Source organism: Periophthalmus magnuspinnatus, chromosome 7 (assembly GCF_009829125.3).
Source record: "Periophthalmus magnuspinnatus isolate fPerMag1 chromosome 7, fPerMag1.2.pri, whole genome shotgun sequence".
NCBI classification, from domain to species: domain Eukaryota; kingdom Metazoa; phylum Chordata; class Actinopteri; order Gobiiformes; family Gobiidae; genus Periophthalmus; species Periophthalmus magnuspinnatus.
Window position 1 is genome coordinate 4,354,454 of NC_047132.1, and position 27,907 is coordinate 4,382,360.

Here is a 27,907-nt window from a genome sequence, read left to right on the forward strand (position 1 = left end):
GGGGTTCTTTTTATACACACCCACTAACTGATTGGTGGTATACCTGGTGGTATGCAGCATCAGTGTAGGTGCCAATGTTTTTGAATCTACATCAGCCAATGGCTGTCGATATTTTGAGGTTGATATAAATGAACTCGGGATTGTGTTGTCATCACATCTCATTGAATTTTCAGTTGGACAAATGTAGATTTTAAAATACTAAATACTACATCTAAAATATTGGCCTATGCTGAAACTTTAAGGCTGATATGTTAAAAAGTGTGAGTTTAGTTTTGGTGATACTCCGTAAGCCAATGCCAATTTTATTAGATGGTTCACTGGGTGAAAAGCAAGCCACTGATTTCTAGTCTCAGTTAGGCTTTTTCAGTTGGCTCTGTGCTCAACGGTAGCAGCTAGTTCCAAAGAGAAGGACAGTCAGCCTGACCATTTCCGGTATAACGTCATGTCTATGAGGTTTAAGTCGAGTCGTGTTAAAATCAATAAATCCTGACAAATCAGGCAGTGGACAGACAGCAGTGGGTGGATGTTACTGACAATATGTTAAACACTTTACAAAGGTGAGGAAAACTTCACTGAAGAACACTTCTGCTTTTATAAAGGTACTTTTGTGTATGTAACTTATATTAAAACATTAAATGGAACATTAAATTTGTTGTAAGGATGACCCAATTATTTGTAGGTGTAGATTATTTCAGTCAGTGGTGTTAGGCTCCAAAACTGGCATTAGCATTACCCTGACACACAAAGATATACATTTGTAAACAGAGACTTGGGAAAAACCTCATAGACATGACATTACACCGGAAATGGTTGAGCCGACTGTCCCTCTGATCGGAACTAGTCAGCTACTATTGTGGAGATAGCCGATTGTAGGGCTCTAGGAAAATGATTCTGAATTTACTGTTTTAATAAATGTTAATTAATGTATTGAGTTTGTATGTATTTATATGTGCTTGTTTTGCAGAAGCCAGACTGTGTGGAGGGCTCGATCCAGGCTCTCCTCTCAGACCTGTACCCCCCATTTGAGTCCACTGCTCCCACTCTGCTGAGCCAGCTCTTCACCCTCATCCAGGGTCGTTACTGCGGTGACGCCCTCCGCTGCCTCCTCCACTTCCTGGTCCCTGCCAAGCACATCCTCGACTCTGTGCAGCAGGCCGCTTGTGTGAGTGCATTCACCTGTCCATCCATCTACATCTATACGATCACCTGTCCTTAAAGCTGCATGACACAGAATATATTTACATTTAGTTTGCTTTAGATTGTTGACACTGATTTGGATGCCACCTGAAAGCTCCCTACCTTTAAAATATAAAATAATAAATAAAAACATGGCCTTTAGCACAGTGGGCCATTTGATGATATTCTCAATAAGACAATTTATTAAAAACCTTTTCTCTTTCCCTTTACAGTCTCAGTACCCAGAGCGTCTGTTCCTTCACGAGGGCTGGCCGCTGTGCTTAAGAGACCGGGTCGTCATCCACCTCTCCCCCATAGACCCCCTGCACCTTTGTCCCGGAGACTTCTACCTCCAAGTGACGCCCTTCTGTGACCAATCAGCTCGCATCCTGGTCTGCAGTCGGCTGGAGGAGGCAGGGCTTGGACAGGAAGACATTCTAATTGAGGAAACGCCCATCCCAGAGACTTCCTACCCTTGCATATTCACAGTTGATTGGTTGACAGAGTTGAACCAGGATCGCAATGGAACACCTCTAAGTCACTGTTTACTTACCAACGAGCAGGGTGTGGTGAGACTACCATGGGAAAGGGTAGCCGTACCTGAATTTTTGAACAATTCCCAAGATCGGAATATTATGGCCGCTGCGCCTTCCTCATACCCACCTATACCTCCTCCGCTACCTAATTACCCTGAAACGAGCTCCTCATCCAAGCAATTCTCAATTTCACAATCAGCACAACAACCAGTAGCAAGCCCAAACTATTCTGTGCAGACAAGGATATTGCCGGCGAAACACGGGATAGCAGTTTCTTTGCGTTTGGTGGATACTAGCAAAGCATCTTTAGCAGCAAATCAAGTTAGCAAAGAGAGCGAACAAGAAGCTAAACCGGTTGTGTGGGTATCTCCGAGCACACGGGACAACCAGGAAAAAGAAGGAAAAACAAAAAATAATATTAGCGCAGAGTCGGATATTGTTATCAATAGCAAAGAAACCGTTGACCAAATTTCCACTACAGAAGGCGAGTACATTGACATAACGCAAGCAACCATGCTGTTTGGAAAAGTTCACTTGTCGACTGAGCAAGAAGAGAAAAAACTATTTAGCAACATGCAGAAATTACCGATAACGCAACCACAACCAATGGATTCGTACATGCAAACGGAAAGACAGCAGCTAACAACATTCACCTCAGCCAAGTTACCTCCAAGACCTCACATCCTTAGCCCGCCAGCGCTAAACATGACACTAGCTAACCCGGTAGCATCTCCAAATTTAAACCACCGTTCCAGTTTGGAGTCGTTGGATATGTCACCATGTTTCCGTGCCATTCAATTCCCAGAAAAAGCCGTGCACGGCCATGTATGCAGCGTAAAATATCGGCAAAGTGTCCAAAGCTCAAGAGTTGAGGTGTAAATATCGTGATCTTTTCCTTACCAAGCTGCTATCCAAATCCACTGAATTCTGTAAAAGATAAATCAAAAATGGCTATGTGCACTGTTGTCGAGGAAGAGAGCGACTTGCAGCAAAATATTAGCAACTCGGCGCAAGATGAAACGGGAAATCCGTGGGGAAATTTTCACATGGGGTGGATGCAAGCACAATCTGACGCTATTTGCAAAGAATCAGGTGAGACAAATGCTTTTAGCTATTGGAAACCAGGTGATGCCGCCCACTGTGTGGAATACAGAGGTAGTGACGTGCTAAAGCAAGAGACGACAACTGAACAAACCCCTGTAGCTTTAAGGCAATCAAGGACTAACGTAAATGGATTACCGCCGAGAATACCAAGCATTGGATTTTGTAACGCTCCGATGCAAGCAAACTTTGGCTATTGTTCAAATGAAAATCAAGGAATGAGTTATGTTGAGCAGAACAGGGATAATTATTTTAGAAATTTTAGTTTTTACAGCCCCCAGAGCAGGAGGGGGTCAGTGCGGTCGGATGGTAGAAGCTCGTCCCTGTCCACGGCAGTAGTGGACACGTCGGAGAAGTGTGACGTGGTGATCGTGGATGGGCAGAAGATTAGGAGGAAGGAGAACAGAGAGCCCAGTTCAGATGTTCCTCAGCTCCACGTGGTCAAATGTAAAAACACCACTGCATTTGGACTGGTGTCACCCAAGATTATCCGCAGGAAGTTAACCGTGCCAGGTACAGGTAAGCCTTTCACAAGAACAATGTTTCATTTAATTATTTGTGATAGATCTAGGCACAATTGCTTTAATCAAACTAAAAGCTAAATTATTTCTTCTTAAATGTACAGTACATAACTTTCTGGAGGTAGTTACATGCATGATTCCATGGAAATAGAAGTTAATTAAAAAAAAGTGAATACAGTGGTTCCTTGTTTATCGCCGGGGTTATGTTGTAAAAATAACCCCCAATAAGCGAAATCCGCAAAGTAGCCAGCTTTATTTTTTACAGTTATTCTATATGTTTTGCTGCTGTAAAACCCCTCACCACACACTTTATACACTTTTCTCACACAGGAATCAACATTTTCTCACATTTCTCAAGTTCATACCTTCGTAGGCGCCTTTGCCAGTGCAGAACGTTTCATCGACATTGTGGGTTTTGTCGGGGAGAAAACTTGCAAACATACAGCACTTCAGTGTCACACTGTGATCCAACATTTATGTAAATTTGTCTGAACACATTCTGTACTGTACAGGAGACATGGCACGGAGGAGACTGATGGACAATTGTCTACAGTCCCGCAGCCAATCAGGACACAGAACACAATGCGCGATCATATGCTGTAAAAAAAACATGTAAAATTGCACAAAAAAATCTGTGGAACATGCAAAAGATGAACCAGGTTATACTGAGGGTCTGTACTATTGGAACATTCTCCAAGGAGATAGATACATATTATGCCATACTGTGGAATATTATAACCAAAGGAGTAAGGATGCATGTTTTCCAATGTTATCTCAGTGCCATAAACACAACCAAACTGAAAAGTCATGCTTTCATTTTAGTATATTTTTGGCTAAAAGTTTTCTTTTTGAGCAAAACTTGTATTGCCCCAGTATATATTATTTTGACATTTTGTTTAAGCAGCTCTTGAAGGCAAAATATGTCTGCTGCGTGCATCTAAAGCATTTAATCGTCCAAGAATGAGGAAAACATTTTAATTATTTCTGTTCATGTTTTTAAGGCAATAAAAATCAGATACAGTGTTTGTAATAATTTGTTTGAAAGTCAAAGGACAAGGTTCATTCTCTCACACAATTCAATAAAGACCTCTATAATTACTTTTAGTAAAATATTTCCAATTAAACAAACATTGGGGACTAAATTATATCGGTGTTCACCTGTTTGGTCCCAATTCCGATCACTGCTTATTGCTGTTGTGTCCTTGGGACACTTCTCACATTTTGCCTGCATATGTGGTGTGAGAATTGACCGTGTTTATTAGGCCTGTCATGATAACATATTTTGAAGTTTGGTATATCGCTGAAGTATATCGCCCAAGGCAAATTTAAGTCACAAAAAATATTCTAAATCTACAATGTCATAAAAAAAAAAAAATCATGAGCTGCAATAAATAAATAACAGAATGGAACTTGGTTTGATTTGTAAGTTATAGAAGTGATTAATTAGGAGTGATAATTTATGGCTTAAATCTGTATAGCCATGTTGAACATTAAGTTGATGTAGTACTTGACAGTTGGACCTCCTCCTTGCCTGGCTCTCCTCCTCCTCGCCCGGCTCTCCTCCTCCTCGTCTGGTCTCCTGGCCGATTTCTTATGTTGTCTGATTTTTCCTGTTGTGTCTGATTTTTCCTGTTGTGTCTGATTTTTCTTGTTGTGTCTGATTCTTCCTGTTGTTTTGTTTTTTTTGTCTTGGCGGCACGGTGACTGAGTGCCATCACTCATGTCTCACAGCAAGAAGGTTGGTTCGATCCCCGGGTCACCAGGCCTTTCTGTGTGGAGTTTTTCATGTTTCTCCCCGTGTCTGGATGGGTTTCCTCCGGGTACTCCGGTTTCCCCCCATCAACCAAAACATGAACGCCCTTCGAGACAACTGTTGTTGTGATTTTGGGCGTTACAAAAATAAATGAATTGAATTGAATTGAATTATCATGACAGACCTAGTGGTTACAAAATGTATTTTATAGATGTGTTGATTTGGGTTCATAATTTGTCATAAACAGGTTCCCTTGCTGTGGAATCTGCCCAGTCAGGACCTAGCAGCAGTTTTCATACAGAGGTCCAGTCCAAACCTCCTCCAGCCCTGGTGCAGCAGAGCTCACCCCTGCTGACCGCTCGACCCAGACCTGACCACCTCCCACTGGGGTCAACTGACACCAGAACCCCCCTGCTCCAGGGAGTCATCGCTCTCACAGGTCTGGGAAGAACCGTACCATCAAATATTCTTTGGTTTAAACAGTTTTGGAAAAACTCTTGGATTATACTTCCAAATTACTGATAGTAAAATTTCAACAACATTTTTCATACTAAGGAAAAGGGTTGATATCTGATACCAATTTATATACCATACTGAGATTTTTTTTAATAATAGAAAGTAGTTTGAAGCACAAAATATTTGTAGTCTCTTATATAATTCTACAGAAATAAGAGTTGTTTTCACTATCAATTCTTGTCCAAATCATTATATAGCTTTGACAACCAGGAAGATGGACTAAAACCTGTTTAGGGCCTTTAAGATGTTTCTGTATTACTTATTATACTTATGAGTTATTTTTTGTTTTGTCAAAGTTCATTGAGTGATGATTTCAGGAGGTAGAGACAAAAGTGGCAGAGGCATCGTTGAACTGTACGGAGATCACCCAGGCTGGAGAGGAGCAGTGACCAGTCAGGAGCTCTTCAAAGTACTGCTCTACTTCTACTCCATCACCAGGTAAGCACCACTTTGTCATTTTGCACACAGTAATTATCATAAATTTCAGACTATAAGCCATAACTTTTTTCCCACGCTTTGAACCCCAGTGCTTATACAAGCAGCTAATTTATGGATTTTTACTGGCTAAAGGCCACCAGTTTATGCACTGAAGAATACACTAGTTTTGATTTTGAACTGTCATTTTGTGCATCATGCATACATCCTCATCGTGGAAAACACACAAAGAAATGCAAATGATGCAGCTTTTTGATGGCCCAAGTTATTGCTGTTTTATTTTCTAAACATGCCAGTATGTTCATCCCGTATCGATGGCGTGTTGGTGCCGTATTGTTGATTATCAGGCATAGTTCAAAAATTAAAAAAAAAAAAAAAAAAAAAACTTCCGTGTACTGTCTTTCTGTGTAAATATCTCATGTTACAACATGAAAACCTGCGGCTTATATTCAAGTGTGGCTTATAAATGTACAAAATTAATTTTCTTTTAAAATTTTGCTTTATATTCAGGTGCACTTAATAGTCCAAAATTTACAGTAATTACATTCAAAAGTACTGAAGTAGTCTGGTTCTTAAATTACAGACTAATCTGACCAAGACTGATCTTGGTCTGCATCACACTCACTAGAAAAATTATCTTTAAAGCCACAGTATGTACCTTTTTAACCAAAATTAGATTAAAATAAAAGCATATTTTTTTTTGCGTTTTGGTTGTGTTTATTGCACTCACAAAGTTAAAAATAAACATCTGTCCTTACTGTGAACTGGCTTGCATCCTCACAAACCTGACTCTTTTTTGGCCTGGACGAGGGCCTAGTCCTGCTTGTTTTCATGGAAATCTTCCTTTGGCTATAACAGTAGTATGACATAAAATGTATCTCCTTGAAGAATCTTCCGAAGTATAGTTTTAACTGTGCAAGTTTAAGCTATTTAAAAATTGTAGTTTTACATTTTTTTTCATATTTATTTTTCTATCAGGAGAGAAATTCGAGAAGTTGGTCTGACAGTCATTTTTGATGCGAGGAAATCCAGTCCTCAACCGCAGCTGTACAAAGCCCTGATGTCTCTGGAGGTGAGGGATGAAAACTGAATAATAGTCATGGTTTATCCCAAACACTGGGGCTCAGTACATCTCATAACATCCCATAACAATGCAGGCGTTGCATAAGAAATGTGTATGATCCCTCACAGGAGCTGTGTCCCCGCTCTGTGCACAGTCTGCTGCTGCTCATCGACAAAGACAACAAACAGAGACCAGAGAGGTGTCCAGGCATCCAGGTTAGAACGGACGATTACATAAAGGTTTAAAGGTTTAAAGGTGTACTGTGTAACTTTTCTGGTGGATGGGTTGTTGTCTACTTGTCTCTAGCTTTTGATATATATATATATATATATATATATATATATATATATATATATATATATATATATATATATATATATATATATATATATATATATATATATACATACATACATACATACATACATACATACATACATACATACATACATATATGTCTACTGCGCTACTGAGACAAGTAGGTGAAAAATTTACATACATCTTTAAAGGGGACATATTGCATTTATTGGACCAATGTTAAATTATATACTCAAATGTCTCCTTGTCAAAAATATACCTGGAAATGTTTTATATATCTTTAATTGATACAGTTTGGGGAGGCTGTCACTGATGGTTGGTTTCAACTCTGCTGAAACCCAAAGGTGCTCCTCCATACATCTTCACCTTCGTTTTAGAGCCTAATTATCATCTATTTGTTAATGTCATGATAATCAATTACCATGCCGCTTTTAATTTTAAAAGGCTTCAATGTCCACTCTCAACAAGTAACAAAATGTGAACTGCTAACATTACTTAAAAAGCAAGAACAATTCTGGATAGACCCTTAAAGTTACGGCTGTTCTATTATTCAAATATTAACCAAGATTAACCATGTAGAGGTCTACAGCCAATCCTCTCTCAGTAAAAGAAGACTTTGGAGGAAGATATTTGACTGTTTATGTTACATGGCAATTATTAAATCTTGTTTATGGTCAGGAAATTCACATTCACATCATTTTCTTTTTGTTATATTGCCTATCCCATTATTGTCAATAATTTCAAACTAAAATAAAAGTGTATTTTACAGACTGAAATCCTGACGATGAAGAATCTGTTGAAGCTGGTGGAGGGGGGACAGCTGAGCCTGCTCCTGAACGGGACTCTGCCTCCGGGCCGCTGTGACTGGAGCGCTCTGCAGCAGGTTTGGGACATACAGTGGTATTATACGTGATCATTCTAAAGCCCATCTAACCTGTGTGTGTGTGTGTGTGTGTGGGGGGGGGTGTGGGTGTGGGGGTGTGTGGGGGTGTGTGCGTGCGTGTGGGGGTGTGTGTGTGGGGGTGTGTGTGTGGGGGTGTGTGTGTGGGGGTGTGTGAGCAGAAGCTGTTCCCGTTTGTGTGTGACCTCCACGAGGCTCTGGACCTGCTTCTCAGAGCCATCAGCAAATTGCAGGAGCCCAAAAGAACTGACTCTGTACAGGTAGGTCCAGCATCAGATGTGTTTTGATTTTGATCACATGTTTTTGAATACACGTGTAGATTATATAAATACATTTCAACCTGGAGAGACTCAGACGACTTGATTGTGATCAATTGGTCAATCTCAGAGGAAGTGCTGCTGTCAGTCCCAAAGCCCTGTCTGTTAATGTCAAGTTTATGGTCTGGCGTATAAGTAACACTGGATAAACATTGGAGTACAGTATGGAGTACGTTTGTTTTTTTTTGCCTTCACAATGGCAGATATCTGTGTTTACAGAGCTAATGGAGATCAAAATACATACAATTCCCTGTGATTTTAGATGCAGCAGTGAGACTGCTCCACTATTGCCCCGTTCAAGTGCTCAACAAAAGGCTCAACAAAAGGCTTGGCCCTAAGTGTGAGCTGACATCAGGGCCGTAAAAAGCACATGAGATTTTTGTTACCCTATAACCATTTACAGCCTATTTTTGCTCAGTGTTATTTAAGTTTAGATCATGTTCTTATGTTTACCGTCCCAGAGTGTCCAGCAGTGCATGGTGGACCAGCAAACTCTGATGAGGGATGTGCTCGAGGACAGCCGATTGGTTAGTCTGCAGCGAGAGGGCGGGGCCATGCTAGCGCGACTAAGGAAGGAGAGCGAGCTGAGATACCCGCAGTGTGACGAGCTCAGGTAAACAGGGACGCCAGGCTAACAATCTGTGTTTATCTATGGGCTGACATTACCACTAAATATGCACTGGAGTTAGCACTGCACAACAACAAATTACACACAAGGACATGTTAGCTAAAGCAGAGCTAAGTAAACATGTTGTTCTTCTAATAACTGCATTGAGGCTGAATAAATATAGAACAAATGTGCAACTGTACATTTGAAACATATCTAGGAGCATAAACATGTGTGAGAAGACTGGAAAATGAAGAGGTCAACTAATACAAGAATCCCATGCATTTAAGAACACATTTGTAGACATCTAAACTACAGAGCTAGAAGGTTTTAGACCCCATGGAATATGGCCCCATGGAGACACAATGACATTTAGTTTTTTGTGTTTAAACATGACAGAGCTTTCTATGAGTTCATATATTCATTCATTATGGCAGATCTAAAATTATACTTTTTATTCACAACATTAACTTAAAGTACAAAGTGTGAAGTGTGTTTTTACAGGGTATTTTTTCCATATTTGCAGGAATACAGAAGCCTGTGTGGAGTAGATATAGTACATATTTTGACAGTGTATTTATGCTTTGTACAGTGATGTGGTGGCCTCAGTGAGCAGTCTGTATAGTAGATATAGTTACGGCTGGGTGATATGGGAAAGAATGAATCATGTTTAATGTGTGCATTGACAATAAAATAATGAGATTTTCCCAACAAGTGACACTGAGAAATATTTGCAAATAATCATCCCAAATTGTTCAGGAAGAGGAAAATTTTCGGCGTGAAAGGCAGTTTCAAGAAAGGTCCTAAAGGTGAATACAAGTTTGTGCTTTAAGGAGAAAATCTGTATGTTTTTTGATCAGCACAATCTACGTCGACATTTTGACACCAAACACGGAGCTATGTATGAAAAAGTTAGCCTTCAACAAAAGCAACAAAATCAACAAAATGCCCAATAATTAAAAGGCTAAAAAAGTCTGTTTTTGAAGCAATACTGAAGGTGTGCTCTGACCAGATACATACTTTTAAAAATATTATGTGTCTGTGTTACACGGAGTTACACAGACATGTAATATTTGCAACTTGAATAAGTAATAAATACAGAAACAGTTATTTAACAAGTTTAAAAGTTGTTATATTTATTTTACATGGCATTTGTTCACATTTAGTGACATTTATCCTGCCGCACAGTTACATCTGGCCCTTGATGGCAGCCGTTTTGCTGATGTGGCCCTCGGTGAAAATGAGTTTGACATCCCTGGTATATGGCATTCCAGGATTTGTTATCATGACAGGCCTATGTGTACAGTGATGCAGTGGATTCAGTGGGCCGCCTGTATAGAGCAGGGACAGTACATATTTTTAGATTGTATTTTGTTTATACAGTGATGCGGTGGATTCGGTGGGGAGCCTGTATAACCAGCTGGAGGAGCAGGTCCATGTTCTGGTGCAGAGGTCCAACTTGTCCCTGGACCATCTACAGTACCTGCTGCAGCTGCGGGACATGCAGGGACACCTCAGTCAGGTAAATGTCTCATTACAGTAACACAGCAACTACATAAAAACATGTGCATGTCTTTTAATATGTCTACTTTTTGATGTTCAGGTTTTTTTTTTAACTCTATGTGAAAACATACATTATATTGTTTTTGTTGGGTTTTTACCGTGATATTAAATTATAGCCTGTAGATTATTATTTAACAGTTTGTTCATTGTAAACACCTTAATAATAGAAACTCTACCACTGACATATTTTTTTTCTTTTTCCTTCAAACATCATATATACATACAACTTTGGGTAAACTAATGATGAGTTAACATTGCTATAACATGATTAAAAGCTCATACACTTACATAACATGTCCCCTTTAACAAAAAGACATTTTTATCATTTTGAATAATCTTGAAATGAAAAGTAAAATCAAATTTAAGATTCTAAAATGAGAGATAAAATAAAACCTCTGCTGGTGTTGTGTATGTGATTGTGCGTCCAAGATTCAGCAGTGGTTTGATGAGGAGGGAGAGCGCCACCTGCTGGAGGTCCAGTCTGTGGATGACTCTGGGGAGCACATGGAGCAGATACTCAACAGCTTCACTGGATTTCTCATAGAGGCTAATGTAAGGCATAGAGTTTGAATCTATTGTTAGGTCTACCTACACTACAAAAACTATAAGTACATGACCTACAGGAATTCAGGATAATTACTGAAACTGTTTTCAGATTTGTTTGAAAACACACACACACACACACACACACCCCCACACACACACACACACACACACACACACACACACACACACACACACACACACACACATATATATATATATATATATATATATATATATATATATATATAACTATGTTACATGTTACATTAGAGATTATGTTTTGATCCTCAGTCTAGGTTCATCATTATTTAGAGCTACCTTATTGGTGGTTAAATCTCATTATAGACTTGGTTTATTCAAATTCTAGACCTTGTTTAGTCCTAATTAGGAAAACTTGAAAAACTATTATCTTTTGTGTTACTTGGTGGGGAAAGTTCGAGAACCACTGATTATTGGAGTAAAACATGTGAAAATCTGAAAATAAAGTCCAATCCTAGATAAATATTTGGTATTGAGCATCAAGTTTGTTCCTTAATATCGAAATCGAGTTCAAAATTTTAGCATCGCGACAACAAGTCATTTGATTTTTTGTGTTTTTTATGTATTTATTTTTTTGTCTGCCCTCCCTGCCCCCTCACAGGACAGGAGACACCACGCCATGTCCCTGGTCTCTGAGGCGGAGCAGTTTCAACAGAGTGGGACATCCTACCCCCAGACAGAGGCCTTCAGGGGGTTTGTAGAGCGCTTTAAGTCGGGCCTGGAGGACTTCCTGTGCAGAGCAGAGGCCTGTGGGAGAGAGCTGCAGAGCCTGGTGCACGTCTGTGACTTCTGTGAGCAGGTACCACAAGACACTTTCTGCTGTTATGGTAAACCATGTAAACTGCTGTAGCTAACATGGTAACAGTCATCAAGGGAGTATAGAAATACTTCTGTGATTGATTTCTGTAAATTTATTGTTGGTGTTAAATATTTGTGTTTCTGCATCCAGTTACACTATAAAATGAAATATACAGATATGTTAATTGACTAAAATAGGATAATTTAATGAAATAATATGGCTCTTTCTCAGTGGCCAAACCTCAGCTTTGTATCAGCTCAAAAAAAAAAAAATCCATATTGGCCCATCCCTGAATGAAGATATCTCCTCTCTTCCACAGGCCACAGCCCTTGCCAGTGAATGCATGGACTACTTGGAACACAGTCATTCCAGGACCCCCACCAATCTGGACCAAACCCAGGACCAACCACCAGTCCCGGACGACGTCACTTCGTCCTCTGGAAACTTCCCCCCACCTCCTCCCCCGGCAGACCCCGAGCTCTGCACCCTGCACGGCCTCCTGGACAGGCTGGACCAGTTCAGCTCCGAGCGCTTCCATGAGGTGAAGCTCCAGGCTGGGACTCTGCGGGCGTCCCGGGGCATGCGGCTGTGGAACGTGGCCTGGCTGCGGTGTCAGGAGGCCCGGCAGCTGCTAGAGGAGCGGATCCTGGAGAGGACTCAGGCACCAGAGAGTGGTCACTGTGAGCACCACTACATAGATGTGGTGAGCACAGAGGGGTCTCTGGTCAGTGCCGGAGGTCAGGGTCTGGTGGTGCAGTCCACACCTGGCCCAGGGCATCCGCAGTGGGACAGGATCGTGTCTGGAGCCCTGGAGCTGGGGGACAGGAGGTTCATGGAGAGCTGTTATGAGCGTGAGACAGTGAAGCCAGAGGAGAAAAATGCAGAGAGGGCCGATGTGCCTCCACAGTCTCCAAGAAGGTACCCCGCACTGAGCTATTGTGGTTTATTGCACTGAAAAACATGCATCCTTACTGTAAACGGGCTTGCATCTCCACAAACCTGACTCTTATTTGGTCTGGAAGATGGCCTCATCTTGGTTTTAACTTTCTATTTATGTGGAATCATGCAGGTGACCTGCCCACTCCAGAAAGCCACATACTGTACCTTTAAACATTTATTTTGGAGGTAAAAGAATTGAATATTCAGTATTTAGTCTATACTAGTCCAGTCTAGTCTAAACTATTAGAACAGAGCTGTACAGAAATTTAAATAAAACAAATGGGTTGTGTATTAAACAACTGCCACACACAGGGCTGTGAGCAGAGAGAGGGGGAAGGTGAAATCTGAACATTTCTGGGCCCCCAAGCTTTGAAAGAAGAACAATATAGGATTACTCGAACATGCATGAGTCACCTTAAATACAAATCTGAGTAAGATAATAATTAGGAAAATATTTAAGATTGAACTGAATTGTATTTATTGTCCACATGTTGATTGCTTTTTGTCCGTCTTATGTCCTCAGGTCGGTGAAAAAGTCAGAGCGTGAGTCCCGTCGGAGGCAGGCTGTGCGGGCCCGCAGTGAGAGGGATGCTCTGGCCCTGTCACAGGCTCACACTGTGGGCTGTCAGTGGTTCCCCTGGAGCCGAGGACTGGGCCTGGGCCGGTCTGTGAGCCAGGACTCCTGCAGTGGAGCATCCACCGGGGGCACCGCCTCCTCCCCGTCCTGTCGTATCCTCCAGGAGGCGCAGAGGTACCAGCTGTCCAGACACGGGAGCTTCTGTTCAGAGGAGTCATGTCTGAGTGAGAGGGGGGCGGCCGGGGGGAGCAGGGGAGCCGTGGAGGCTCTGGGCCTGAAGAGCTCAGTCTGCTCATCAGCACCTACGAGCAGGGGCTGTGTTCAGCCGACAGCTCGAGCAACTCTGTGTGAGTCCTTTATTTATTTATTTATTTATTTATTTTAAGTTCTGCATTTTTAGGCTTTTTCCAACACTTAGCCTTGGTATTTCCTGTTGGATAACTGAAAATTCTGTCTGGGAAACAATAAACATGCATTCTGCTAGGGGGCAAAGTGGTCATTTTCTCAGTGAAGGCAGTTTGCAAGATTCAAACCATTCAGTTCTAGACTTGAAGACTAAGACTTGTAGATTATACCCTCATGACATCACAAGGTGGAACAGAGTGTTTTTAGCCCTTGAGAGGGAGACAGAGTAGTTAATGGAAATGAAATAAAACATAAATAGCGAGGCCATGTGTTAGAGGAGTAGTTTTAGAATACTATAGTTGTATAGTTGTTGCATGTTTCCTTATTTGTCAAAGTAGAAATACAAACAAACTCTTATTGGCCTGTGTGTACTTTTTCTGTCTCAAAGCTTTCAGTGAAGGACTGCAGGTAATCACTCTACTCTCTAATATGTCTGTACAGGTTTTCATTTTAATTGTAATTTTTCTGTCTTGGATACTGTTTATCAAACTTGCACATGATTTCTGAAAGAGTTTGCCTTACAATACAATAACGCTCTAATCTCTTCCTGTTGTGTTGTTCACCAGTCGTCTGCAGCGCGTCCTGGAGGAGCTGTTGTACACTGAGCGAGAGTACATGCGCTCGCTGGGATACATTCTGACTCACTACCTCCCCCTGCTGGACCAGCCCGACGTGCCCCAGGACCTGCGCGGGAAGAGGGCCATTATCTTTGGGAACCTGGAGAAGCTGTTTGACTTTCACAGCCACTATTTCCTCCCTGAGCTGGAGGCCTGTCAGGGGGAGCCCGCACTGGTCGCACGCTGCTTTCTCCGACATGTATGTCTGTCCTTAGGTTGATTTACCACAAGAATATATATATATAAAAAAAAGTATATATATATATATATATATATATATATATATATATATATATATATATATATATATATATATACTTTTTTTTTTTTTTTTTTCAATGGAAGAGAGTATATTCATTTTCAATGCACTCAAATCTAATTTTCAGTTTGTAATAGTGATCTAAAGTTCTTCATTTTGAAGACCTGTTTGATATGCAGATGTGATTGCTTTGCCTGGGATATTCGACAGTATGGCATTAAACATATTTATCTTCAGTGGGTGAAGAATCAAGGCCACATTACAGATCAGATCTGTAGAGAGGCAAGCCCACTCACAGTAACAAAGCATGTATTTCAAGAAGAGAGTGAAACCACCTATAATTGAATAAATGCTAGAGGAATTGTAAGAGGAAGTGTAATGCTTACATGCATGACCATTCACACAGACAGTGGCTCCCTCTTTTCAGCATCACTCAAGGAAAAACAAAACCTACCATGCTAGCTGATGTTAGACCAGACATAGGCAAACTACGGTCCGGGGGCCACACCCAGCCCTTTGGGCTTATTAACTGAACTGAACATGACCAAATTATATTAAAATAGGTCATGGTAAACCTTGTTTATACATGTTTATACATTAATACATTAATTGTTACAGGCCAAATCTCTAACGTTATTATATATATATATATATATATATATATATATATATATATATATATATATATATATATATATATATATATCTCCTGGCCCCTCTGTCAAATTTAAGAACCCATTGTGGGCCATGTGTCAAAAAGTTTGCCCACCCGATATAGACAGACAGATAGATAGATGGATAGATAGATGGATATTCACCACCCTCTCGTTTTTCAACTTTACATTTATTTATTGTACCAAAGTGAAATTGATTTGCAGCAGTGTCAGACACACAGTACACATACAGTACAATACAAGAGACAATACGATAGACGTATCATGGAAGATGCAGAAGTACATTCAAAATGTTACCACATTTCATCACCACTGACCCGAGCTTTAGGAGACCATTCATCCTGGATATGACTTCACATATAAAGGACATCCTGGCTCACTGAGTTCTGATTCAGGGCATTTTCAGCTGCCATCTAGAAGGGAGGAGTTTAACTCGGGCTTTCCAATATCTGTTTGGCCTTGCAAATCATCTTTTAGCTTTAGAGCTCATGCAGCTGGGGCTGCTGTAAGCCTTTAATTGTATTATTATTATTATTATTATTATTATTATTATTATTATTATTATTTGGCCCGAGCCTGGGACTACGTCCCGGCGAGGGACTCATTAAAACCGCGTCCGGAGCATGGAAAATGGCAAAAATCCAGTAGTAAACACGCCCCGACATGGCAGTGAGTGGTGTCAAAAATTAAAACTCAACGAGCTCTAATTGCCACAAAGACCCCGAGAAAAAATAACGAAAGACAACTCGGTAGCGCCACCTCAAACTTTGATTTTCATGGGGCCAATGGGAGCCCGACCGGAAAAAAGTTAACGTAAAAACCTGAAACTCACATCAAAAAATAGAACATGTCAGGACATGACAAAAATGATATTATGGCCCCGCCCTAAAATGTACAGGAAGTCGGCCATATTGGATCAAACCCGGGAATGACAAAAGTGCACACCCTCACATTCAGGACATTTTCTCACACAGTTTTCATCACAACCACTTCAAATTTGGCCAAATCCCACTAAACCCATGTGTGATTAAAGATTATCAATTACATTTTGATTATGACTTTGGGTGTGGTCAGGGTGAATTTTCAACAAAATTGCAATTTTTGGAAAATTTCAATAAAATATTTCTCTTTCACACATTTTCTGTTGGGAAAACGCTAATACAGCGTTTATGCACATTTGTGAGCTGAACGCAATGATATGCAAATCAAGGCACTCTCTCACAAAATGGCTCTCTAGCGCCCTCTTCAAATTTCATTTTCAAAAATTCATAGAAGACAATCGATTTGTTGTGGACTTGTGAAAAAATTCACAGGAGCCTTATTTGTGATGGGGCACAATATGAGAAAGTCACATGACTGTATCTGTTATGGTTTAGGAGAAAGATAATGGGTGGAAAATGCGTTTCCATTATTATTATTATTCTTTATTATTTTGGTCGCAACTTTGAAGCCATTTTTGACCCCCTGAACGTTAACGAAAAGTCAATTTTATTGGACCCAAAATTCAAGGTTGGTGAAAAATTTATTATTTTGATGTTCAAAAAAATTAATGTTTCAAAATGACTCAATAGCGCCACCTCAAAATTTGAAATACATTGTGACAATGAGAGACCTTTTTCATCGTAGATAAATGAAATTTGGTACAAACATAGAACATGTCAAGACAAGTAAAAAATTATATTATGACGCCACCCTAAACCCTACAGGAAGTCGGCCATTGTGGACGGAACCCCATTTTTTCAAAATTTTACCTCTCACATTTTAATTTTTTTCGCCTTGGATTTTCATTCAAGAAACATGAAAATTGGTCAAAATAAACTAGACCCATGTGGGATTATAAGCAACTCTTTTGGAATTTTATAAGTCATAAAATATGGGTGTGGCCAGCCTGCAAAGAAAAAAGCAATTTTTAAAAGTTTTTAATTGTGTGTAACTCACACAGTTAGTGTCCTATTTCCCGGCATGAATATACTTTTTTTTTCAAAGTGTTGATCTGAACGCATAGATATACAATTTACACAGGTCAGACATTATATTGCTCCACAGCGCCCCCTTGAACCTTTTAATGGTATGCAAAAAATTTCTTTGTCACAAACATTTGAAATTTGGCATGGACATCCCTATTGACTTACTGAACAAAAAAAGCCAATGAGAATATACCTCTATTTTCAAAGGTGTTGCCATGGCAAAAGTCTGACATTTCTCATTGAAATACATGGGATTTAGTTAACTGGGATGAAAAATAATTACTTTGTCATAGACCATTGAAATTTGGTACACATATTCCTCTCATCAGACTAAACAAAAAAGCCAATGAAGACATAACTTTATTTCCAACCGTGCAGGTGTGACAATGTCATAAATGGTCTAATTGGAATGAATGGAGTAGTATTACTGAGACGCTGATTTTGTGGGGAGGGGCGATGTAAGTGGGAACGAAATGCAGGATCTTCACTGTGGCCTGTACCCCATGGTCGCAAGGGGTGGCGAGGGCCTTTATCACTGCTTGCAGTTTTAATTATTATTATTATTATTAAAGGCAAGAATTGATTAAGAACATTACTAACATTAAAAACATTCATTTTCCTTAAAAAGAACAGCCTTTGCTTCACTTTTCTTCACGTAGCAGCGGCATTTGGTTCAAAGTGTACAGCGTTGTCAATAATCTTTCCAAAATATGTATATTCAGAGACAATCTCAACTTCCTTTCCCTGGATTACCACTAGGGGGCGACTTTCGAACATCTATCAACATGTCTTTTGCCTTGAACAAATAAAAGCGCTCACACCATTCAGTAAAATCATCCACCACAGGTCTGTGACTGCTCCCATTGTCTTTTAAGAGACAATGACTGTATCACCTGTAAATTTCAGGAAGAGACATGACACCATTTACTTTAACACACACTTATTTGGGGAAAAAAAGTTATCTTTGTCCACTGTCTACAGCATTATATGGGTCTTATCTTTGGATTTTAACACATCCTACAAAAGGTGTCATATGTATTTGAGGTCCCCTGTATATATATCGCCTCAAAAACTGTCCCCTGTTTAACTCCAAATTCTGTATGTTTATTGACAAATGGGGCCTAGTTCTGGTCGAAAATGTAAATATCTAGGGAACTAATGTGCAATTCATATCTATCTCGTACAATTCCTAAGTAGTAATATCACGCATTTGACCATGTTTTATGTGTATAAATCTGAGTTTTGTTCCTCTCATGTTGGTCTTACAGTGAGGCAAATAAGTATTTGAACACCCTGTGATTTTGCAAGTTCTCCCACTTAGAAATCATGGAGGGGTCTGAAATTTTCATCTTAGGTGCATGTCCACTGTGAGAGACACAATCTAAAAAAAATCTGGAAATCACCCTGTATGAGGTCTACGATTTAGTCTCTTGTGCATTTTGACAGTTCTTTGGTCTTGGCCATGTTAGTAGTTAGAGTCTTACTGATTGTATGGGGTGGACAGTTGTCTTTATGCAGCTAACGACCTCAAACAGGTGCTTCTAATTTAGGATAATAAGTGGAGTGGAGGTGGACTTTTTAAAGGTGGACTAACAGGTCTTTGAGGGTCAGAATTCTAGCTGATAGACAGGTGTTCAAATACTTATTTGCAGCAGTAACATACAAATAAATTATTTAAAAATCATACAATGTGATTTCCAGATTTTTTTTTTTAGATTATGTCTCTCACAGTGGACATGCACCTAAGATGAACATTTCAGACCCCTCCATGATTTCTAAGTGGGAGAACTTGCAAAATCACAGGGTGTTCAAATACTTATTTTCCTCACTGTATCTCCTTTCTCCTCAGAGTCAGAGCTTTGGCCTGTACGCTCTCTACAGTAAGAACAAGCCCAAGTCTGATGTACTGATCCTCCACAGACGCCACGACATCTTCAAGGTCTGCTCATGTCTGCTGCTCTCAGAAAGACTTTTGTTTTTTTGTAGAAGTTTGTCATATACTCAACATTGAATATTGAATGAAAAAAGACTTCTGGTTATATTCAGACGGTAGAATCTGGTCCATCTTATTTTTCATTGTGGTTCATTGTGGCTCTGCAGATCTCCAACCGCACCATCAAATGTGTTTATTGGCGTGGGATATTTTACCTGATTTAGATGCTGGGGATACCACTTTATAATAACTACACCTTAATAGAACATAAACAAAGACTTAATTCATGATGAATAAATTGTATATTATGAATGATTCAGGCTTAGTAACTCCTTATTTAAGGGGTTAGGCGTAGTGTATTAATTACGTGGTTATTAAGTTGGAAATATTCTTAATAAAGTACTTAAGAATTACGTCTTAAGGCTATTAAAAGTGTTTTTCTACCATGAATTAACAATGTGTTCATATCTTTATCTGTTTTAAGTTTGTTTGTTTTTTTCATGTGCATGCACTAATTTTACTGGGGCTGACTCATGCTTGCGTGGTCCATCAGAAGAAGCAGCAGGAGCTGGGGGACCACATGGACCTGTCGTCTTACCTCCTCAGGCCCATCCAGAGGATCAGTAAGTACAGTCTACTGCTGCAGGACATGCTGTCTCTGGTGAGCTCGTCCTTGTATGGGCCTGGGGTCTATGTGCCTGAGTACACCCGTGCAGAGAGGGAGAGAGACAGAGCAGACATCCAGGCTGCAGCTGACCTAGTCCGCTTCCAGATGAGACACGGCAACGACCTTCTAACTATGGACGCCATCAGGGACTGTGATGTAAGTCACACTTTTATGTGCACCTTTATGTGCACAACGGCCTACTCAAATAAATGGAGCAGGAATTCAGCCTGGACATCTTTATTATAGAGGATTATTGTAGTTGTTAACATAGTTGCTTACTTCCATTAAGAATCTATTTTTTGAGGCAGTACAGCAATATATGCCTTTTAAAATGTGTAATGACAAGAAGAGACACCTTTAAACATAACTGTAAACTCTCCTCCATGTCCCACAGGTGAACCTGAAGGAGCAGGGCCAGCTGATCCGACAGGACGAGTTCACTGTGCTGTTCAGGAAGAAGAAGTGTGTGCGCCGCGTCTTCCTGTTTGAGGAGCTCATCCTCTTCAGCAAAACCAAGAAGACCGATGTGGGCAATGACGTCTACGTCTACAAGCAGTCCTTTAAGGTCTCACTCCTGTAATCGGAGGGTTAAATGCACTTTTTTACTGTCTTAAATAGGGATTATCCGATATGGATTTTTCAAATGAAACTGATATCCAATATTTAGCTTGCTGCCGTGGCCAATAACTGATATTTGCTGATACAATATAACATACATGTACATAACATACAGCCTTATAACACTCTTCTATTTCCATTGTTAATCATAAGTCCGTTCAAAAAGACATATACATACATGGACACACAGACTGGTATCAAATACCAGTATCGAATATTTATAATGAACAATATGTTAAAGTTCTACCGATAATGGCAATACCGATATTGGAATCCATGTATCGCTCATCCCTGCTCTTAAAAACTAAACATAAACCCAGGACTTTTGCAGTGGTTATTTCTTACTCTCCTAATGCATTCTGAGCATCCTCATCATTCACTGCAATGATTTTATAAGCTCTTTTCACAACAATACATTTTCAGACAATAATTTGCATTTTAAAAGTGTACAAAATCACTTTCTGATTGCATATGCTAACCATTCATTTGACATTTTTCAAATTCACTTGTCCTGCTGTTTTTTTTTTTCAGACCAGTGACATAGGCATGACCCATAACTCGTCCCTGAGCGGGTTGTGCTTTGAGATCTGGTTCCGTCGGAGGAAGTCGGAGGACACATACACGCTAAGAGCAGCTAGTGTGGAAGTAAAGAGGGCCTGGACCATGGACCTGGAGAGAATCCTGTGGAACCAGGCCAACCATAGCAGAGGTACACCGCTGATCTAACGAGGACACAGGCCACTACAGCTGTGTGATGGAAGAATAAAGTGTGAAGGATAAGACAATAAAGACTAAAGGTGCTGTAATAGTAACATTTGTCTTTACCTGGTACAGATATATTTTTAAAGCAGCACTAAGGATCAAAATTCATTTTTATTTTCTGCAAACCAGAAAGTCAGATCAGTGCTGTTAGCTTGCTGTTATATTATGTTGTATATCTCAGGTGAAGGGCAGTTAGTGCTTTACTATATGAGTGCGGATTTGTTTTTTCAATAACAAATTGAACAAGTTGAAGTTTTTTAGGTTTTATTGAAGGTTAGGTTTGCAAAAACAGCATAAACTAAACTATGCATATACTTGCTTGACTCACAACAATCCAATCCATTACAGTCTGTTTATACCTCAGGATACTTAGCTGTCTTCCAGGTCAATTTTAAACTATGTATAAGACCTATACAATGATATAGCATCACATGAATGCCAACCCTATACGACTGTATTTTTAAATGTGGTATGCACTGTTTGTGTTGGTGACGTGTCACACGACTCATATGATGAGAAATATTTTGGGTCACACGGTGAAGTGTGTGAGAAGCAGTGAGATGTACCACCACAAACGTATCACAAGAGGCACAATGGCATCATATTCCCCTGTGGTCCAGTGGGTCATGAGACGAACAGGTGATGTTTCATAAGCACATTTGAAGAATGAAACTGAAAAACATACTGTGTTTAATTTGAAACAGCTTGATTTGAAAATTGGGTGCACATGTACAGCAGCATCACCATTTGAAAAATGACCAAAATATCTGCTAAAGGAATACAATACAACTAAAACTAATAAGAATCACTGCAGAAGACAAATGGACCAACATTTAAATTGATTCAGTTTTGATGAATGACTCAGCCAATCAGAAGGCATACAAGCTAGCTACAGATTAAGAGGTGGGCTGTACTCAGGTACATTACTTAATGTGTAACTTTTTAAAGAAACTGTAGTTTTCAGAGCAAAAGCCAAAAGTAAATCTGTCAATTGGACAAAACGTTGTAGGAGTGAAGACGTTTGGCTGCTCATCTGAGCCGCTTCTTCAGTTTTGGTCGTTCTCTTTGTTTCCTTTGTTTGCTTGGATGTACTTTTCAGAGTACTTTTCTAGGTACATACATTTACTCTTACTTGTGTAATATTTTTATTGAAGTACTGTTACGCTTACTTGAGTACAACTTTGTGGTACTTTACCCACCACAGATTTTTGTTATCAAATATGTTATATACCTAAATAAGTGAGGGTTATATGTCAGGATATAACGCTCAAATGTCAATCATGTACATGTCATAGCAAAGTATTAAAATGGTATTTTATGTATTGCACATTATTTTGTGAACACCAATGATATTGAAGATATGTTTGTTTCTACAATTCTACTAATTTCTTCTATCATTTCTTTATTGGGTTCATAAATGTGAATAATAATAATAACATGATTCTACTGTGATTCATGTGTTTCAGAGATGCGCTTACAGGAGAGAGTGTTCATGGGAATCGGACACAAGCCATTTCTGGACATCCAGCCGAGCGACACTGCCATCTGTGACCGGGCGGTGAACTGCAGCCTGCCGGGAAGAAGTAAGACTCCTCCACTTCTAGATACAGGATTAGTATAACATTTTAATATCTGGTTTATTTGTTTGCCCCTCCCCGAACCGCCACCTTAACGTGGTGGAGGGGTTTGAGCACCCGAATGATCCTGGGAGCTATGTTGTCGGGGGCTTCATGCCCCTGGTAGGGTCACCCATGGCAAACAGGTCCTCGGAGACGGGTCTGACTAAGAGCGGTTCAGAAGCCCAACATGAATAGAGAAACAACGAGGCCAGTTACGTCGCCCGGACTGGCGTTACCGGGGCCCCACCCTGGAGCCAGGCCTGGGGTGGGTGCTCGGCAGCGAGCGCCTGGTGGCCGGGCCTTTCCCCACGGGGCCCGGTCGGGCCCAGCCCGAAGGAACGACGTGGGGCCGTCCTCCCGTGGACCCACCACCTGCGGGAGGAGCCATGAGGGGCGGGTGCGGAGAGATCCGGGCGGCAGTCGAAGGCGGGGACCTCGACGACCGGATCTCCGGACATTGAGACTAGCTCTGGGGACGTGGAATGTCACCTCGCTGGGGGGGGAAGGAGCCTGAGCTTGTGCGGGAGGTTGAGCGTTACCGGCTAGATATAGTCGGCCTCACCTCCACGCACAGCTTGGGCTCTGGAACCCAACTTCTTGAGAGGGGTTGGACTCTCCATTTCTCTGGCGTTGCCCGCGGGGAGCGGCGGCGAGCTGGTGTGGGCTTGCTCATTGCCCCACAGCTCAGCCACTGCGTGTTGGGGTTCACTCCGGTGAACGAGAGGGTCGCGTCCCTGCGCCTTCGGGTCGGGGACAGGTCTCTCACTGTTGTGTCGGCCTACGGGCCAAACAGCAGTGCAGAGTACCCGGCCTTCTTGGAGTCCCTGGGAGGGGTACTAGACAGTGCACCGACCGGGGACTCCGTTGTTCTCCTGGGGGACTTCAACGCCCATGTGGGTAACGACAGTGACACTTGGAGGGGCGTGATTGGGAGGAACGGCCTCCCCGATCTGAACCCGAGCGGTGTTTTGTTATTGGACTTCTGTGCTAGTCACAGCTTGTCCATAACAAACACCATGTTCGAGCACAAGGGTGTCCATCGGTGCACATGGCACCAGGACACTCTAGGTCGGAGGTCGATGATCGACTTTGTTGTCGTGTCATCTGACCTCCGACCGCGTGTCTTGGACACTCGGGTGAAGAGAGGGGCTGAGCTGTCAACTGATCACCACCTGGTGGTGAGTTGGATCCGCTGGCGGAGGAGGAAGCCGGACAGACCTGGCAGGCCCAAGCGCATTGTGAGGGTCTGCTGGGAACGTCTGGCGGAGCCCTCTGTCAGGGGGGTCTTCAACTCCCACCTCCGGGAGAGCTTCTCCCTGATCCCGGGGGAGGTTGGAGACATGGACTCCGAGTGGGCCATGTTCTCCACCTCTATTGTCGATGCGGCTGCTCGTAGCTGTGGTCGTAAGGTCTGTGGTGCTTGTCGCGGCGGCAATCCCCGAACCCGGTGGTGGACACCGGAAGTAAGGGATGCCGTCAAGCTGAAGAAGGAGTCCTATCGAGCCTTGTTGGCTCGTGGGACTCCTGAGGCAGCTGATGAGTACCGGCGGGCCAAGCGTGCCGCGGCTCGGGCAGTCACAGAGGCAAAAACTCGGGGTTGGGAGGAGTTCGGGGAGGCCATGGAGGAGGACTATCGGACGGCCTCAAAGAGATTCTGGCAAACCGTCCGACGCCTCAGGAGGGGGAAGCAGTGCTTCACCAACACTGTTTACAGTGCCGGTGGAGAGCCGCTGACTTCGACTGGGGATGTTGTCGGGCGGTGGAAGGAATACTTTGAGGATCTCCTCAATCCCACTGTCACGTCTTCCGAGGAGGAAGCAGAAACTGGGGACCCAGAGGCGGACTCGTCCATCACCCTGGCTGAAGTCACTGAGGTGGTTGGCAAGCTCCTCGGTGGCAAGACTCCGGGGGTGGACGAGATCCGTCCTGAGTACCTCAAGTCTCTGGATGTTGTGGGGCTGTCTTGGCTGACACGTCTCTGCAACATCGCGTGGCGGTCGGGGACAGTGCCTGTGGAATGGCAGACCGGGGTGGTGGTCCCTCTGTATAAGAAGGGGGACCGGAGGGTGTGTTCCAATTACAGGGGAATCACACTCCTCAGCCTTCCCGGTAAGGTCTATTCCAGGGTACTGGAGAGGAGAATCCGACCGATAGTCGAACCTCGGATTCAGGAGGAGCAGTGTGGTTTTCGTCCTGGTCGTGGAACACTGGACCAGCTCTATACTCTCCATCGGGTCCTCGAGGGCTCATGGGAGTATGCCCAACCAGTCCACATGTGTTTTGTGGATCTGGAGAAGGCATTTGACCGTGTCCCTCGTGGTGTCCTTTGGGGGGTGCTGTGGGAGTATGGGGTCCGGGGCTCTTTGCTAAGGGCTGTCCGGTCCCTGTATGACCGGAGCAGGAGCTGCTGATTTACCGGTCAATCTACGTCCACCCTCACCTATGGTCATGAGCTCTGGGTAATGACCGAAAGGACAAGATCGCGGATACAAGCGGCTGAAATGGGTTTCCTCCGCAGAGTGGCCGGGCGCACCCTTAGGGATAGGGTGAGGAGCTCGGTCACACGGGAGGAGCTCGGAGTAGAGCCGCTGCTCCTGCACGTTGAGAGGAACCAGCTGAGGTGGCTCGGGCATCTGCTCAGGATGCCTCCTGGACGCCTCCCTAGGGAGGTGTTCTGGGCATGTCCCACCGGGAGGAGGCCCCGGGGAAGACCCAGGACACGCTGGAGGGACTATGTCTCTCGGCTGGCCCGGGAACGCCTTGGGGTCCCACCAGAGGAGCTGGAGGATGTGTTCGGGGTGAGGGAAGTCTGGGAGTCCCTGCTTAGACTGCTGCCCCCGCAACCCGGCCCCGGATAAGTGGAAGAAAATGCATGGATGGATATTTGTTTGTTGGTTCAAAATTTAAATCCCCAAAACAATGGAGTGCACAGTACACTATGTGTAACTATAATGATTAAAGAACACATATTGTGCGTTCTTGTGACTTGCTTTTGCCTTGTCGCCTTGGGACCAGTGTTTCACATTTTCTAACTTTAAATAACGTCTGCATTTGGAAAATATACTTTAAATAAACTACACCTCCACTGCCGATGAGGCATTTAGCCTCTGCTCCCTGTGCTGTCAGCAACATGAATGAGCAATGGCAAAATAAACAAATCAAGTCCGTATCTCCCGTAAATGCTATACTAGTACAGCCATGTGTTTGTAGTGAATGTGTGGGTCAATGTGACCATAGAATGAGCCTGGCGATGGCTTCTTGTGGGGCTGTAAGATTAATCAAAATCAAATCATAATTATTCTGCATAAAAAATTGCTAACCCTGTAGTTTAGATCTGTACAAACGTGTTCTGAAATTAGTTCATATTTCAGTCTTTTTGTAAATTCTTCTGGATGTTCTTAAAACAGGGACAGAATCCTATTATTAATACTTAAATTGCAAATTTTATAATCTAAATCTAGATATAAATAAATGCTTGTAAGAGAATCACATTTAGATATTTTACCTGTGATTTTTTTGTGCTCAGAGAACATGAAAGAATTAATGGATTAATGATACACGTGTTTTTGATGAGATAACAAAATAACATGGTTAAAAAGTCAAAAAAGTACATTTTCCACAATATGTTTTCTTTCTTTCAAATAGATGCTATGTGAGGTTGATACTAACAGTCCTCTTTCTAACCTCTGTACCTCTGTGGCTACATGTGGTCAGTCCCTGTGGCCTGTTGTTCACACAGGGGTCTAGTCCCGCGCCCAAACTCCATCGGCTCCGGAAGCACTACCTCCACCACCCTCAGCCAGTCCTCCTCCTCATCTGGTCGTGGATCCCTCCCCTCTGCTGGTTACCATGGAAACATCTGTCCAGGGGTGGAGCCAGGGGTTGGGGGGCTGGGGTGCTCGTCACCTGAAGCTGTGGCAGAGAATGAACTGAACAACCTCCACCTGCACCAGCACCTCCTGCACCGCTGTGAGAGCTGGAGACCACCGCTGCCCCTCTGTGAGTCTTAACTACTGTTCAGTAAATAAGAATGTTTATAACCTGAAAAAGCATTTCACATACAAAGAGTTAGTGATATATTTGGCAGTATCGCCCCACAGCAAGAAGGTCACAAGTTTAAATTCATTTTTTTTCCTGAGACCGGGTGGGTTTCATATGGTCTACCACATTGATGCTCATCCTCAAGCTGGATTCTCCTGACATAAACTTAATGAAGCTCAGCATCATGGAGAAAGTTGAAGAAGATCTCCTCATTTTGCCTGGAATTTTCCACAGTATGGCATTTAATGTATCTAGCTTGTTTTGATACAAAAAATATATTGAAAAATTTGGATTCTTGAGTGGAGTCTCCTCTCCACAGATCTGACCTGCAATTTGGCCTGATGCTATCACCAACTCCATGGAGACCTCCTATGGGGGAGTGTGTGGAGCATATCTATCTTCATGGAGATAGACACCTTTAATGCCATATTGTGGAACATTCCAGGTAATAAGATCTCCATGGAGACGAAGGTGGGAGACTTCACCCAAAAGGTTATATAGTGCAAAAATGCTAATATTCTTAATCCAAAATATACCCAAACCCTGAAAAGTTGCACAATGGCACGGCTTTAATGTCCCATTTTCAGTTTTCCTGTGTCTGGGTTTCTGCTGGTTTCCATCATCAAAATGCACAAAGT

General features: G+C 42.1%; 1 protein-coding gene across 1 annotated transcript in view; it reads left to right on the forward strand.

Moving 5' to 3' along the window:
- Positions 1-27,907, forward strand: part of LOC117373860 (uncharacterized) — a 54,246-nt gene that overhangs the window by 23,652 nt on the left and 2,687 nt on the right. Inside the window, exons 2-24 of the mRNA XM_055223196.1 lie at positions 965-1,162; positions 1,410-2,537; positions 3,095-3,332; positions 5,335-5,526; positions 5,921-6,041; positions 7,017-7,110; positions 7,230-7,316; positions 8,189-8,302; positions 8,482-8,580; positions 9,099-9,250; positions 10,628-10,766; positions 11,237-11,359; positions 11,994-12,191; positions 12,511-13,109; positions 13,654-13,920; positions 13,953-14,054; positions 14,679-14,928; positions 19,479-19,568; positions 20,116-20,385; positions 20,624-20,794; positions 21,379-21,556; positions 23,076-23,192; positions 26,943-27,227. Of these exons, the coding sequence (XP_055079171.1) occupies positions 965-1,162; positions 1,410-2,537; positions 3,095-3,332; positions 5,335-5,526; positions 5,921-6,041; positions 7,017-7,110; positions 7,230-7,316; positions 8,189-8,302; positions 8,482-8,580; positions 9,099-9,250; positions 10,628-10,766; positions 11,237-11,359; positions 11,994-12,191; positions 12,511-13,109; positions 13,654-13,920; positions 13,953-14,054; positions 14,679-14,928; positions 19,479-19,568; positions 20,116-20,385; positions 20,624-20,794; positions 21,379-21,556; positions 23,076-23,192; positions 26,943-27,227 (5,212 nt within the window). The remainder of the gene's footprint in view (positions 1-964; positions 1,163-1,409; positions 2,538-3,094; positions 3,333-5,334; positions 5,527-5,920; positions 6,042-7,016; positions 7,111-7,229; positions 7,317-8,188; positions 8,303-8,481; positions 8,581-9,098; positions 9,251-10,627; positions 10,767-11,236; positions 11,360-11,993; positions 12,192-12,510; positions 13,110-13,653; positions 13,921-13,952; positions 14,055-14,678; positions 14,929-19,478; positions 19,569-20,115; positions 20,386-20,623; positions 20,795-21,378; positions 21,557-23,075; positions 23,193-26,942; positions 27,228-27,907) is intronic.